This window comes from Symphalangus syndactylus, chromosome 21 (genome assembly GCF_028878055.3).
Source record: "Symphalangus syndactylus isolate Jambi chromosome 21, NHGRI_mSymSyn1-v2.1_pri, whole genome shotgun sequence".
Taxonomy (NCBI): domain Eukaryota; kingdom Metazoa; phylum Chordata; class Mammalia; order Primates; family Hylobatidae; genus Symphalangus; species Symphalangus syndactylus.
The window spans coordinates 52,956,166-52,972,051 of NC_072443.2; the positions used below are offsets into that span (position 1 = coordinate 52,956,166).

Here is a 15,886-nt window from a genome sequence, read left to right on the forward strand (position 1 = left end):
GAGTATGGTGTGTGTATGTGTGTGTGTGGTGTGTGAGTGATGCAGCAGGACCATTTCTTTATGAATCAATAGTGGAGCTCTTTGCTGTGGCTTTATTTTTGCCTTTCCTTTTTTAGTTCTTCCCTCCAAGTTTGGGCAGAATATGTGCCCACCTGTTAATAAATAGCTTTTTCATGAGCCTTTTTTTCCCCTTGTCAGAAAGTCAAAATTAAGTCTACAGACGTCCCTAAAGCCTAGAGATACACGAACAATTGGCACCTATCTTCTCAAATTTTATACACACTTTCCTATGTCCATGTGACTTTGAGAGTAAACTAATTACATGCTCTTTTTCTTTTCTTCTTTTTTTTTTTTGAGATGGAGCCTCGCTCTGTTGCCCAGCCTGGAGTGCAATGGCGCAATCTCAGCTCGCTGCAACCTCTACCTCCCGGGTTCACGCAGTTCTCCTGTCTCAGCCTCCTGAGTAGCTGGGATTACAGGTGCCTGCCACCACGCCTGGCTAATTTTTTGTCACCAAAACGCCTGGCTAATTTTTTGTATTTTTAGTAGAGATGGGGTTTCACCATGTTGGCCAGGCTGGTCTTGAACTCCTGACCTCAGGTTATCCACCCACCTCAGCCTCCCAAAGTGCTGGGATTACAGGTATGAGCCACTGCGCCTGACCTTATATGCTCTTTATATATCCTATAATATTATTAAACCATCAATATCCTTTACAGAGTCCTCTGAAAGTAAATTAAAGGTCCTACTTGTTTACCAGCTCAATGTCATTTTACAGATGGTTGCCTACTTGATTTAGAAGGTTGTTTGGAAGGTTATTATGCTTCTTCCTGAATAATTTTGTCTGGCCCATGCTGTACCATGCATGTCTAATGCTATCAAAGGCCATTAGCCTGCCCCAGAGTTCCTGCTGTTTGATTTGTGGCTGCAGAGGACTTGGTGGCTCTAGGCTACCATTTTTAATTCATGAGAAGCAGGAGGCCCTGTATACCTGGTGGCTGTCCTCCTCCAGGTGGGGTTCAGGGGCTTCTTTTATTTTTTATTTTTATTATCTTTTTTTTTTTTTTTTTTTTTTGAGACGGGGTCTCACTCTGTTAACCAGGCTGGAGTGCAGTGATGCGATCTTGGCTCACTGCAACCTCCGCCTCCCAGATTCAAGCAATCCTCTCACCTCAGCCTCCAGAGTAGCTTGGATCACAGGCACATGCCACTACACCTGTTTAATTTTTTGTATTTTTGGTAGAGACAGGGTTTCACCATGTTGGCCAGGCTGGTCTTGAACTCCTGATCTTGGGCGATTCACTTGCCTCGGCCTCCGGAAGTGCTGGGATTACAGGCGTGAGTCACTGCACCCGGCCCCCAGGGGCTCCTTGACAGGATTTTAAATTATAGTTTTAGTGTAGTTCTAGGCAATGTAATTTTGAACAACTACTTACTGTCTACAGCCGATGGGAGAGTTTCTGGATGAACAGAGAGAATGAGGATGCCGAGGATGTCATTGTCAACAGATATATTCAGGAAATCTCTCCCACTCTGAAGTCAGCAGTGTACAGTAGTCAGGGTAGTGAGGCAGAGGAGGAAGAACCAGAGGAAGAAGACGACAGTCCCAGGGACGACAACTTGTGAGTGTGTCCCAATGAGTGGGAACCCTTCTGGTAAGGGCCCAGGCCCCACACAGTTTTACCAGGACAGATGTTAAGCTCCTTGGCCAAGGGAGTGCAGGGACTAGGGGGAGCTGTGGGTGAAAGCACCTTCAAAACAAGGAGACACACCCTTAAAACTTGTGTGTGAGTTATAAAGTGATCCTGTGAGAAACTACAGGAAATACTGAAAAGACTAAAGGAGAAAGTTCAACTTTTCTGATAAAACCCCATCCCCTGAGGAAATCACTGTTAGCAATCTAGTGTATTTCTCCTTAGTCTTTTAGTGTGTTCATATAATTAAGTCATATTCTGCTTTTTTTTTTTCACTAGTGTGAACCCTTTCCAGTAACATTACAAGTCCTTCGAACATGATTTTTAATGGCTGAAGAGTGTGCCCTTTTGTGGATGCCCCATCATTCGACACTTCCTCTATTACTGGACACGTTTCTTAGCCTGTTCCCACACTATCCCTTACCTTACCTTACATTTTCTAGGATGCATGTCAGAGAGGAAGCCCTTACCTTAGCCACAGTCTTCACTCCCAAATCCTGGCTGTCCAGTCATTCTTTCTTCTCTTCAGTCGAGATTGCCTGTAGGGAAAACATGGGCAGGCCAGAGTAGGGAAAGCTGGGGTAGCCAGGATATCTCAGTTGGGCAGTAGAGATCTAGCTTGGGACTTTCCAAACTGTTTTCCATGGTACCTGAGTTTCCTTGGAAGAATCCCACCCTGAGGTCATGGGGGCTGGGAAGTGGGGACAAGTAAAGGAGGAAAGTATGGCTTTGGGTCCCTATCTCAGTGCTTTTGATTGTTTCAACATGAGTTTTTGTTTCGTAAAGAATCCTACTGCCCCAGGAGGAAAAAGGGGGTTGAAAATCACTAATCCATTTCACAAGGACTGAGCCCAGCCCAGAGCCATATGTGGCCTCCCCAAGAGGGCTCACTGGTGGGCTGGGCTCCTGGATTGTGTTTGGACTTTGGACTCCAGTGCCAGTCACACAAAGATCATCTGCAGGCTCCCTCATTAACATCCCTCTGGGTCTTTGTCTCTTTTCCCTTAGTTTTGAGTTAGTGCCTATGACATTTACCACTCTTGGCTGGGTTTTACAAACAAGGCTTTACCTTGCCTGCCTACATATCCAGTGGTGCTACCAGGTGACCACAAGACACTGGGGATCAGAAAAGCTGGAATTAATAAACAAAGAGGCAACATTAGGTTGATTAAGACCCAGCCTCAAAGGCTAGGAATGCCTTCCTTTTTTTTTTTTGAGAGAGAGTCTGGCTCTGTCACCCGGGCTGGAGTGCAGTGGCACGATCTTGGCTCACTGCAACTTCCGCCTCCCGGGTTCTAAGTGATTCTTGTGCCTCAGCCTCTGGAGTAGCTGGGATTACAGGCGCACGACACCACACCCAACTAATTTTGTATTTTCAGTAAAGATACGGTTTCCCCATGTTGGCCAGGCTGGTCTCAAACTCCTGACCTCAGGTGATCCACCTGCCTCAACCTTCCAAAGTGCTGGGATTACAAGCGTGAGCCATCACGGGCTGCTGCTTTTCTCTTGAACTAGATTCCCAGGTAGCTTGCTTTCCAGCCTCAGGCAAGGGAGTTTCTCCTGTGTGCTGGTCCTACAGTCCCAGCCCCATGGCACTGATCCCCATAGGTTCTCAGTTTCAAAGACAGTTGTTTGTTTTCAGAGAGCCCATTGCTCTTTTTTGAAAATTAGATTCAGTCAGAAACCATTTCACCTGTGCAAGGACCCCCTCCTGCAGGAGAACCTATTTTTAGGTGTTAATTTTCTTTCTTCAGGAAGAGCAAGCAAGTTTCCCTTCTATTAAAAAATGCCTTTGTACTGCAAGAGATGTTTCTCTGCCATCTCCCCACATTTTCTAGTATGTAAGAGAAAAGCAGTCTCAATATTGCAGCCTTGCCTGTCTTAGTGTTGCTCCCCAGTAAGCTGTGAAATGAGAGGTTTATCTTCTTCAGCTGTAGCAGTGTCCCCAGCACGATAAGCTCATAGCAGGGGACTCAGTGAAACAGCAGATCCCAGGAAGGCTGAACCTCAACTCTGCTTCATCCCATAAGACTGATTGATGGGTTGGGCCAAATTATAACTTTTTTTTTTTTTTTTTTGGAGACGGAGTCTCGCTCTGTCACCCAGGCTGGAGTGCAGTGGCGCGATCTCAGCTCACTGCAAGCTCTGCCTCCCGGGTTCACGCCATTCTCCTGCCTCAGCCTCCCGAGTAGCTGGGACTACAGGCGCCCGCCACCACGCCCGGCTAATTTTTTGTATTTTTAGTAGAGACGGGGTTTCACCGTAGTCTCGATCTCCTGACCTCGTGATCCGCCCGCCTCGGCCTCCCAAAGTGCTGGGATTACAAGCGTGAGCCACCGTGCCCAGCCCCAAATTATAACTTTTGGCCTCAGTAAAGCTGTACAACATTTGACAACCTGAGGCCAGGGTTTTCTTGTTCCTGTTGTTTAAGCCCTTAGAGCTATACTCATCAGCAGGCTGTGGCCCTTCATAACCTCTTTTATCTTCTGTTGATTAGAGAGGAACGTAATGACATCTTGGCTGTGGCTGACTGGGGACAGAAAGTTTCCTTCTACCAACTGAGTGGAAAACAGGTATGTAGCCCTGTACAAATCCAGTTGCAGTCATGCCTGTTATATTTTCATTTTCTGAGATTCTATTACTATTAATTATACATTATCATTGTTAGTTCCTGCTTATTGAGCATTTGCTGTGATACCAGATACTGTGCTCACTGCTTTGCATACTTTATCCTATTTTATTCTTATAAAACCCAATGAAGTGGGTACTACTATCCTTATCAACTTTTTAGAAATGAGTAAACCAGAACTCAGAGCAGTGAAATTATATGCCCAAGATCTCACACAGCTAGTAAATGGTGGAGCCTAGGAGTTAAACCCAGATTGGTTTGACTTTAAAATCTAGCTCTTAGTTTTGACCTTACTTTCCTCTATTCGCTTTCCTTCATTCAACCAACATTTATGAGTACCCACTTAGGAAAGCCCTTTCATAAAGGAGCTGCTGACATAGAGATGGGAAAGTGATAGCTTCTCCTACAAGAGCTCACAGGCTGGTGGAGACACACTTGATAGCAAAGAGCCCCTGTGTGGTGTGGTATGTGACACAATAGAAGGCTGTACAGATAGACAGCTTTTAGGGACACAAAAGAGGGTAACATCACTACTTGGTAGAGATGGGAGGTCTTGTTAGAGGTTATCTTTGAGCAGGCTATCTTTGAGTTAGGCTGAGGACATTGGGAATGGTGTTTCAGGCAGAAAAAAAATAGCATGTATCAAGGCAGGAAGGAATGAAAATATATGACAGTTCAGAGAATGGTGAGTTGTACAAGGTGACTGCATCTCAGATTTTGTGACCTGAAGACAGAGCTGAAGAGGAACATGGGGATATGATTTTTTTTTTGATTTTTTATTTTTATTTTTATTTTTTTTGAGACGGAGTAGTCTCACTCTGTGGCCCAGGCTGGAGTGCAGTGGCTCAATCTTGGCTCACTGCAAGCTCTGCCTCCTGGGTCATGCCATTCTCCTACCTCAGCCTCCTGAGTAGCTGGGACTACAGGCGCCCACCACCACGCCTGGCTAATATTTTTTGTATTTTTAGTAGAGATGGAGTTTCACTGTGTTAGCCAGGATGGTCTCAATCTCCTGACCTCATGATACGCCCGCCTCGGCCTCCCAAAGTACTGGGATTACAGGCATGAGCCACCACGCCCGGCCTATGATTTTTTGTTTGTTTGTTTTGAGACAGAGTCTCCCTCTTTCGCCTAGGCTGTAGTGTAATGGTGCAATCTCGGTTCACTGCAACCTCTGCCTCGTGGGTTCAAGACATTCTCCTGCCTCAGCCTCCTGGGTAGCTGGGATTACAGGCATGTGCCACCATGTCCGGCTAATTTTGTATTTTTAGAGGGTTTCTCCATGTTGGTCAGGCTGGTCTCAAACTCCTGACCTCAGGTGATCCGCCTGCCTCAGTCTCCCAAAGTGCTGGGATTATAGGCATGAGCTGCCACCACGCCTGGCCGGGGATGTGATTATAAAGGACCTGAGTAGTGTGAATAAGAAGTTTGAACATCATATACTGTAAGTATTCAGGAGCCATAGGTGGCAGGAAGTGGCATCACAGATTCTTGCTTCAGAAGAATAGCTTGTTTCCATGGAGGGTGGATTAAAATATAGAGAGCATAGTAGTAGGATGACTTATTAGTAGGCAGGAAATGCCAAGGATTAGAGTAAAGGTGCTGGGTACAGGTTTCACACCACAGCCAAGCAAGTGAGAAATGCAACCTGTGCAGTGAAGCCTTTAATTTCGTAGCATCCTTATTCCTCAAAACATGTCACGTAAGAGGGAAGAGTTTTAGATGTGTGTAGCCCAGCTTTTGGGCCATTTCTTCTACCCCTGCCTTACCATTGGTCATTTCTTTTGTATTCGAGTAAAGAAAAGATAAAGGGAGCAGATAACGAAGTGTTTTCTCAGTTTCCCATGGCTGATTTCCTAAAACTCTCATTTTAATTAACTATCATCTAGTTTCCCTGGCCCTCTCTATTCATCTGCTTAATGTGTGTACGTCATCATTCAACAGATATTTATTGGCACACCTACTGTGTACGAGGCACTGGATATGGGTACTGAAGACTCTTGGAAGCAAATAACCACACTGCAGTGGGAGGGAATGGGGTCTTGTTGCTATGGCCACAGTAGAAAAGAGCTCAACATGGCAGAGGGCCACAGGAAATATCTTGCATGTATGCAGCCCCAGAGCTCATGTTGTGGCCCAAAGTTTCTGCATGATAAGCAACCTTAACCTGCAGAGTTGCTAACCCCAACTTGTTTGGGACAGTAAAATTGTTTTCTTGGTGGGTAAGTGTCTTCCCTTCCCAATCTGGGAAGATTTAGAATTAAATATAGGATGATGAAGTAAATCAAACCCATACTTTTGTGTTAGACTGTGTTAGACTGAGGTATAATTTGTGTATTTTTGTCATTTGAAGTGTTAGTAATACTTAAGAGGATCTGGCTTAATAATAATAATAGCAAACATTTATTGAATTCCAGGCATTATATAAACTCTTTATAAGGATTAACTATTTTAATCGTTATAACAACCCTATGAGGTAAATACTGTTATCACCATTTTACATGTAAGAAAATTGAAGCACAGAGAGGCTCAAAAATTTGCCTAAAGGCACACATTTAGTCTGTGGTCCACCCTGGTGAAACCCAGGCATACTGATGCCAGAATCCATATTAGAATGTCTATCAGATTAGTCTTGCAATGACCATTTAAAAGTTGTATTGAGTAATTTTATATGTCTGATTTTATTTATGTTTTGAGAAAATGTCTCACCCTGTTACCCAGGCTGGCGTGCAGTGGTATGATCATGGCTAACTGCAGCCTTGATCCCCCTGTGCTCAAGGAATCTTCCCATCTTGGCCTTCCAAGTAGCTGGAACTACAGGCACATGCCACCACACCCTGCTAATTAAAAAAAATTTTTTTTTTTTTTTTGTAGAGTTAGGGTCTCCTATGCTGTCCAGGCTGGTCTCAAACTCCTGGGCTCAAATGATTCTTCTGCCTTGGCTTCCCAAACTGCTGGGAATACAGGTGTGAGCTACCATATCTGGCCTACTTCTGATTTTAAGTGGAAAGATATAAGAATTATATTGAAAATGTGTATTATTTAAGGTTCCTAAGCAATATTAGAATGCGTAAGCAATATGTTACATTTTTCTTCTTGGTGTTCACTGAGCTTTTTGAATCTACACATTGATATCTTTCTGTCTTTCACCAAATGTGAAAACATTTTGGCCATGATTTCGTGAAATATTTCTTCTCCCTTCTTTCCTTTCCTCTGGAACTCTAATTACACTTACATTAGACCTTTTGTTATTGTTCTCCAAGTCATCGAGGCCCTGTTATTATTTTTTTAAATCCCTTCTTTTCCCTCTGATCTTCAGATTGGAGGATTTCTATTATTCAGTATTAAATTTCATTGACTCTTCTTTAACTTCTAATATTTCTCTTAAGCTCATTCAGTGCATATTTGTTTCAGTTATTATTGCATTTTTCCTTTTCTAGAATTTCCATTTGGTTCTTTCTTCCTTTTTATTCATTACAAGCATATTTTTCTTTATAGCCTTAACCATAGTTATAATAACTCTTTTAAAATTCTCATCTGCAGCTGGGCATGGTGGCTCATGCCTGTAATCTTAGTACTTTTGGAGGCCAAGGAGGGAGGATTGCTTGAGGCCAGGAGTTCAAGACTAACCTGGGCTACGTAGAGAGACTCCATCCCTAAAAACAAACAAACAAATTAGCCAGGCGAGGTGGCAGGCACCCATTATCCTAGCAACTCAGGAGGCTGAGGTGGGAGTATTCCCAAGCTGAGGAGTTCAAGGCTGCAGTGAACTCTTACCACTGCACTCCAGCCTGGGTGACAGAGCAAGACCTGTGCCCAAAAAGCAAACAAAAATTCTCATCTGCTATTTCTAACATCTGGGTCGTCATGGTTCATTCTCCATTGATTTTTTTCCCTTGAATATGGTTCACGTTTTCCTGCTTTGGGGAATTTTGAATTGTACTCAATATTGTAAGTAATATGTCATACAGACTCATATCCATCATGTTCCTTTGAAGATTATTGTGTATGTTTGTGTGTATATATGTTTAAGCAGGCAGTTTACTTTGCTGGGCTCAAAATCAAAACTCCATGTTTTCAGTGGTGTCAGCAGCTGACATCTCTGTGCAGTTGTTTAGCTGTAGCTAGGCTGCTTGGCATCTTGTCACAGTTTGTAGTTCAAGGGTTTCCAGATATTCAGCAGAGTTTATGTGCAGAATTTAAGCTCTGCTTCTCTTTTCTGGGATTTCCCACTTCACTTTCCGGATGCTGTCGTCCTCCCAAATTCTATATTCACCCAGCATGATGGTGAAGAGGGCTGCCCTCAGGCAAAAACCCTTAAAAAAAAAAAATGAGAAGTTCACCTAGTGCTTGTTCCCTTCTTCCAAATGTGCATGTGTCTTCAGTTCCTGCCTGCTTTTGGTTGCCCTGAAATGGTTGTTTTTTATAGTTGGTCCGGAGTTTATTGTTGTTACTTGTGGGAGAATTGGTCCGATGGGAACTACTGAGCCATTTCCAGAAGCTGCTAGCCTTCCATGTCGTGATTCATAAGAATTTTTAGTTTTCTTGTTAGGTTTTCAGCATCAGATAAGTGCTAGGGAAAGTTTTGGTTGCTAGGCATTTGAAATTCCTAAACAGGAAAGGAAATTTGAATGTATTAAACTTATAATTGCAGTTTAAATTGGTGTAAGGGGATTAATTTAACTAAGTTTTAAATGGGACTGGATATTTAAGGGATTTTATAATCTGTTCAAAATTGAATTCCTTAAACAGTCAAAGTCAATTGGCTGTTCACTTTAACTAGATTTATAAATAGGAAAATATTTGTAAATTGAACTTAAAAAACTTAAGGAGAAACCAGTTCCCTAAAGTTATTTCTTTTATAAATTCAATATTAGTTTAATAATGTTAATCACAAATAGTCTTTTTATTCACAAAAGACACCCTTGGGGCAGCAAAAAACTCCAGTGGTAATAAGGAACTTGGGCTTTAGTGGGGCAGACCTGATTAACCCTGTGTCTACAGGCAACGAGAGAAGTGCAATAGGATAGGTGAGCACAAGCGCTGTGGGAGGATGAGGGGATGGGGATTGGAGATGTTCCCGGAGGAGATGACACCTGGCAGACAAAGTGAGGGAAAGAGCACTCCTGGCTGGGTCTAGGAATGGTGTGGAGTGTAGCACCTGTGAGGATATGGAGGCCTGAAAAAGCATTGCCCGCTTAGGAAACTTACAAGTTCATTTTGGCTGAGAGAATGACCTTGGGGCTGAGCTCGGGAGTTTGACCTTCATCCTAGAAGCTGAGGAAGCACCATCAAGAAAGAGAAAAGACAACCCACAGAATGAGAGAAGTTTTACAACTCATATATCTGATAAGGGACTTGTATCTGGAATATATAAAGAACTATAAAGATAGGGCTGGGCATGGTGGTTCACGCGTGTAATCTCAGTGCTTTGGGAGGCAGAGACAGGGAGATCACTTGAGAACAGAAGTTCAGAACCAACCTGGGTAACATAGTGGGACCCCATCTCTAAAAAAATATATTTTTAATTAGCTGGGTGTGGTAGTATATCCCAGCTACTGGGGGTGGCGAGGGGCTGAGGCAGAGGAATTGAGCCCAGAAGTTCAAGGTTGCATTGGGTTATGATCGTACGACTGCATTCCAGCCTAAGCCACAGAGTGAGACATTTCTCTGTGGCCAATAAGCACATGAAATGATGCCCCATATCATTAGCCATCAGGAAAATGCAAATTGGAACCACAATGAGATAATTCACACTCACTAAAATGGAGAAATTGGAATCCTCATACACTGCTAATGCAAATATAAAATGGTGCATTCACTTTGAAAAGTGTAGCAGTTCCTAAAAAGGTTCAACGTAGAGTTTAAAAATAAAAAAATTTAGGCCAGGAGCTATGACTCACTCCTGTAATCCTAGCACTTTGGGAGGCCAAGGTGGGTGGATCGTCTGAGCTCAGGAGTTTGAGACTAGCCTGGACAACAAGGAGAAACATTGTCTCTGCAAAAAATACAAAAATTAGCCAGGTGTGGTGGCACACATCTGTAGTCCCAGCTACTTGGGAGGCTGAGGTAGGAGGATCACTTGAAGCTGGGAGGTGGAGGTTGCATTGAGCCAAGATCGTGCCACTGCACTCCAGCCTGGGCAACAGAGTCGACCCTTTTTCAAAAAAAAGAAAAAATTTGCCAGGCATGGTGGCACTCACCTATGGTCCCAGCTACTTAGGAGGCTGAGGTAGGAAGATCGCTTGAGTCCAGGAGTTCAAGGCTGCAGTGAGCCATAATTGCACCACTGCACTCCAGCCTGGGTGACAGAGTGAGACCCCATCTTGAAATAAACAAGAATTAAAAAATAAAGAGAAGTAGTATGGATGTAGTTGCAGAATAAAGGACAGTCTTTAAACTGAATAAACTCAGCTTTATAAAATACTTTTTTAAAAAGGCGGAGAAAAGAAGCTGAGGGAATCCATTGAACTATAGGAAGAACTATATTTGCAGAGGGAGGGGGGCCTTTGGGAGCAAAACCACCCACAGTCTCCATCTTGGCTGAGGAGCCCTGACACACTCCTGCACTCCTGGAGCGCTTGGGTGGGACTAGGGGAGGTGCCACTGACTCTAGGAGCTGAGGATTTGGCTGTGTGGAGGAGGAGTAGGGAGATGCAGAGGCAGAGAGGCCCGTGTTCACCGTGGGATGACACAGGAGAAAAGGCTGGCCAGCTCTCCCTGTCTTCCCAACTCTCTCTAAAGTTGGCGAGAAAAGCCCTTAATTGTATTGCAATGGTTATGGATTCGGAAATGGTTTTTCCCTTGGTGTGTGTTCTTTTTCTGCAGATTGGAAAGGATCGGGCACTGAACTTTGACCCCTGCTGCATCAGCTACTTTACTAAAGGGGAGTACATTTTGCTGGGGGGTTCAGACAAGCAAGTATCTCTTTTCACCAAGGATGGAGTGCGGCTTGGGACTGTTGGGGAGCAGAACTCCTGGGTGTGGACGTGTCAAGCGAAACCGGATTCCAACTATGTGGTAAGAAGAGGAAGTTTGTTCTGTGGGGCCATGGCTTGAAGAAGCACTGAGCAGCCGCCTTGTTTCGAGAGTCCCATCACTGGGGTTTGTGTCTGACAAATGGGAGTGCAGACTTTCTCCAGAGAGCTGGGAATTGACAGTTCTCTCACCTTGCAGGTGGTCGGCTGCCAGGACGGCACCATTTCCTTCTACCAGCTTATTTTCAGCACAGTCCATGGGCTCTACAAGGACCGCTATGCCTACAGGGATAGCATGACTGACGTCATTGTGCAGCACCTGATCACTGAGCAGAAAGGTAAGAGGCAGGTCCAGACCTTGGGAAGAGGGACAGGTGGAAGCAGGTGGAAAGGGCTGGTGACAGGGCACTTGAAATGACAGGAAAGGTTTCTCCTTGGTGTTTTGCAAACATGTTAGCCACTGGGTCTGTGTCTTGGTTTTTTGTTGTTGTTGTTTTGGTGGGGGAAGTAGGGATGCCAATCTCCTTGAGGATCTCATTAAAGCAATTAAATCCTTTCAGAAAAATGTACCAACTCAGAATTTTGCACATAATTTCAAGGAGTACATGAATTTCCTGAGTGAGGGAGGATGATTTATGACAGGTTGGAGCCAGGTGGTTGACTTGCATGGGTCTTCGTGGACCTTTATCCTTTCCAGTCAGAGTCACTCTGGGGTGCTTCTCCCTCAGCCCCGTCTCCACTTGCCTCCTGGTGGGTCCTTCTGCCAGAGATGAGCAGCGGAATTGGATTGGCACAGGCTTAGTCAGAAAATCAGGGTTCCAGGCCTAGCATAGTCATTCCAAGCCCTAAGACCACGGTCTCTCCCTCTGTCCACTTAAGTTGCTGTGCTGGTTAAATAGACTCAGAATCCACTTATTTCAGGTGTATTCATATCTGGATGTGCTGGCCTTAGTGCACTGCTGGGTACCTTTGCAAGGGATCCAGATGGGGGGTTGTCTTGTAGATTGAGATGAGTGTCCTTTGGTCCCCCTGGGGAACCCTATCTTTTTGAAGATTCTGGCTGTGGTGGTTAGGGCAAAGCCCCTTGGGCAGCTCCACAGTGTCCCCCTCAGGGCCATTTTCTCCACCTGGTCTGTAGTGGGAGTGTAGAGCCTGGTGTGTACCAGAAATTACGTGTCTTCCCCGTTTGTCAAGGAGGTGGGCAGGGAGCGGCCAGAGGTGAGGTCAGTTACTTAGGCAGGCTTCTGATCACCAGGGGCCACTAGTGCTGTGCAGGGGAGTTTATATTTGTAGCCAGCAAGTGAGGGTAACAGTGAGTAGTTTATTTCCATACTCAGTTGTCAGCCATGGACCATGAAGATTGTGTCCTGTAGGACTTTGGATCTCAGGGTTCAGCAGAGTTGATTGTATGTATTAGATACTCTAAAGATTTTTCAATGACAGTATGTCACTTTAATTGCCAGTAGCGCTAAGTAAATGATGGCTTTTAATTTCTCTGCCTTCCACCTTACATAACGACCTCTTGCTAGAACTCGATATTTTTTTCTTTGACAGTTCGGATTAAATGCAAAGAGCTTGTCAAGAAGATTGCCATCTACAGAAATCGATTGGCTATCCAACTGCCAGAGAAAATCCTCATCTATGAGTTGTATTCAGAGGACTCATCAGACATGCATTACCGGGTAAAGGAGAAGATTGTCAAGAAGTTTGAGTGCAATCTCCTGGTAGTGTGTGCTAATCACATCATCCTGTGCCAGGTGGGCAGCAGCATGTTGGAGGAGTTGGGCTGAATTCCATTTGTGCTCCCCCCAATGATAGGGTGCCCACCTCATGGTTTTAAAACTGGTCACTAGAAAACAAGTCTGTTCCATCAAACTAAGTGGTGCTTATTGGCTTTCATTTTCCTGGCATCTGGATGAACCAGACTCTATCAGCAAGTCATGAGCCATAAACTGGAGAATGTTTTTTTGTTTTATTTTATTATTTTTAAAAATATACTTTTCTGGAAACAGGGTCTCACTCTGTTGCCCAGGCTGGAATGCAGTGGCACAATTATGGCTCACTGCAGCTTTGACCTCCCAAGCTCACGCAGTCCTCCTCCTGAGTAGCTGGCACCACAGGCACATGCCACCACACCCAACTAATTTTTTATTTTTAGTAGAGATGTGAGGCTGTACTTTGGGAGGCTAAGGTGGGAGGAATGCTTGAACCCAGGAGTTTGAGACCTGTCCAGCTTCCCAAAGTACTGGGATTATAGGTGTGAGCCCCTGTGTCTAGCCAAGAATACCTTGTTCTATTGCAGAACATTTTGTCATACTAGGATTAGATATATTTTAATGACTTAAAACATAAATTGGTGTACAAAATGAAGATAGTTTTTATTGATAAGCATATACACATAAAATTTGTATCAACTCAGTAATTGTCAAAGAAGTTTTAATTTCCTGATTTTTTTTTTCATAGAAAAAAATTTCTCAAGATTCCTAGAGAGTGTCTAAGTCAATGCCAAGAGAAGTTTGGAAAGACTGTGAAAGAAGGCTAGCCCAGCATCTTGGAAGTAGAGGTGGATTTAGTTTTACATAGTTCTGTTGGAGGTGATAAAAGAATTCTTTAGGAATCACTGTAGTGTAAAATACTATTAAAATCTCTCAAAGTCTAGAACCGGGCTGGGTGCAGTGGCTCACACCTGTAAATCTCAGCACTTTGGGAGGCCAAGGCAGGATGATTGCTTGAGGCTAGTAGTTCGAAAGCAGTCTAGAAAACAAACAGACCCCATCTCTACCAAAAAAATATATATATATATATTTAATTAGCTGGGTGTGGTGGCGCTTGCCTGTAGTCCCAGCTGCTTGGGAGGCTGAGGCAGGAGGATTGCTTGAGCCAGAAATTGGAGGCTGCAGTGAGCTATGATCGTGCCACTGCACTCCAGCCTGGGTGACAGAGTGAGACTCTGTCTCAAAAATCAATAAATAAATAAAGTCTAGAACTTCAAGCGGTTTAGGGTTGCCACAAATTACAGGATAGGTCGGGCAAGTATGTGTACTTTTGAGTGCTGCTTCTGGCCTAGGCTGCCTGGATGGGGGTTTGTATTGAAGATCTGAGGCTGAATTGGGCTCCGTGGGGAAGCCTTGCGTGGAGTCTTGGATTAACGATGCCAATCGTGGGGTCTACACTGGGTTAGATAGATAGACACTGAATGTGTAGGTATTTTCACCCCTTAGGGGCAGGAAGACCTCCTTGGGGAGGTCTGGGAGCACTTAGTCTGTTGAATTTCCATGCAGAGCTGGGTTTGCTTCCTAGGAGAAACGGCTGCAGTGCCTGTCCTTCAGCGGAGTGAAGGAACGGGAGTGGCAGATGGAGTCTCTCATTCGTTACATCAAGGTGATCGGCGGCCCTCCTGGAAGGGAAGGCCTGTTAGTGGGGCTGAAGAATGGACAGGTGAGTGCTCCCTCACGTCTCCTGTCAGGCTGATAATCTACATGCACACGTGGGTGACCCATCTAGCAATGACTCTGAGCTGGGTTCTCAGGGCAGGAAAAGGGCTTCTCTCCTCCATGGGTGAATTGTGGGGCAGCCCTGAGTTCAGTTTTTTGAGGACAGCCTTAGGCCAAAGGTGCTGTGGCCCTCACACTCCTAGCAGGCCCACGTTTTGGCAGAGTTGAGCTATAACCTTTGGCTACATGTAGACTGGATTAGTGGCTTAAAGTCTCCAGAAGGTGGGAGATTTGTTAGAGATGCTGCTTCTGTGGATTTCTAGAGGGAGGCAGAGATCGTTACCTAGGTCAGCTCCTGATTAGGGCAGTGAGTGGATTAAGGCAGTGCGTTCCAGCATGTGTCCTGAAGAATGCTGGGTCCTCAGAATACTGATAGGTGTCATAAGAAAAATGGGCCCTTTGGCCAGTTAGATGTGGGATATCCATGTTACACAAAGTTACACAGATTTCTGTGTGTGTGTGTGTGTGTACACGTGTGTTCTTTGCTCAGCATAAGAAAAAGAAGTTCTAAGTGGGTTGCTACATGGAACTTTGAAAGTGACAGTGTAGCTGCATTAGCCTGACAGCCAAGCTGTGCAGCAGATGGCTTATGGCTGAGGCTTGTCAGGTCTTTGCTGGGGATGGAAGTCACGGGGCATGAGAGCAGTGGGTGAAGTCAAGTAGCAATGCCAGGGGGAGGAAGGGCTGCTTCTTTCTCAGGCAGCTCTCATTTCCAATGGGAGCATGGACTATGGGGTCAGGTGGGCCTGAGGTCATGTTCTTACTTAGCTACTCACTGGCTTTGTCATCCTGGGCAGATCACTTTACCTCTGTGAGGCTGGTTTTACATGAGGATAATACCACATATTTCATAGGGCTGTCAAAAACAGATATCATCCAGGTTGGGAGTTAAAGCCAATGTTAAAAACAAAACAAAACAAAAAAAACACAAGGGGTATTAAAACAGGCATGGTGGAGGGTACCTGTTGTCCCAGCTACTCAGGAGGCTGAGGCAGGAGGATTTCTTGAGCCCAGGAGTTTGAGGCTGCAGTGTGATATGATTATACCTGTGAATAGCCACTGTGGTCAGCCTGGGCAACATAGCAAGACCCT

At 44.7% G+C, this 15,886-nt stretch overlaps 1 protein-coding gene across 17 annotated transcripts in view; it reads left to right on the forward strand.

Annotated features, from left to right (window-relative positions):
- IFT122 (intraflagellar transport 122) overlaps positions 1-15,886 on the forward strand; it is an 81,085-nt gene that overhangs the window by 26,635 nt on the left and 38,564 nt on the right. For 8 of the 17 annotated variants that reach the window (XM_055259125.2, XM_055259127.2, XM_055259124.2 and 5 more), the window contains 5 exons: positions 4,192-4,267; positions 11,152-11,343; positions 11,500-11,638; positions 12,855-13,057; positions 14,601-14,738. In XM_055259125.2, coding sequence (XP_055115100.2) covers positions 4,192-4,267; positions 11,152-11,343; positions 11,500-11,638; positions 12,855-13,057; positions 14,601-14,738 — 748 coding nt within the window. Of the gene's footprint in view, positions 1-1,445; positions 1,623-4,191; positions 4,268-11,151; positions 11,344-11,499; positions 11,639-12,854; positions 13,058-14,600; positions 14,739-15,886 lie in introns of all 17 variants that reach the window. The other 9 variants (XM_055259119.2, XM_055259120.2, XM_055259121.2 and 6 more) reach the window with 3 other exon arrangements.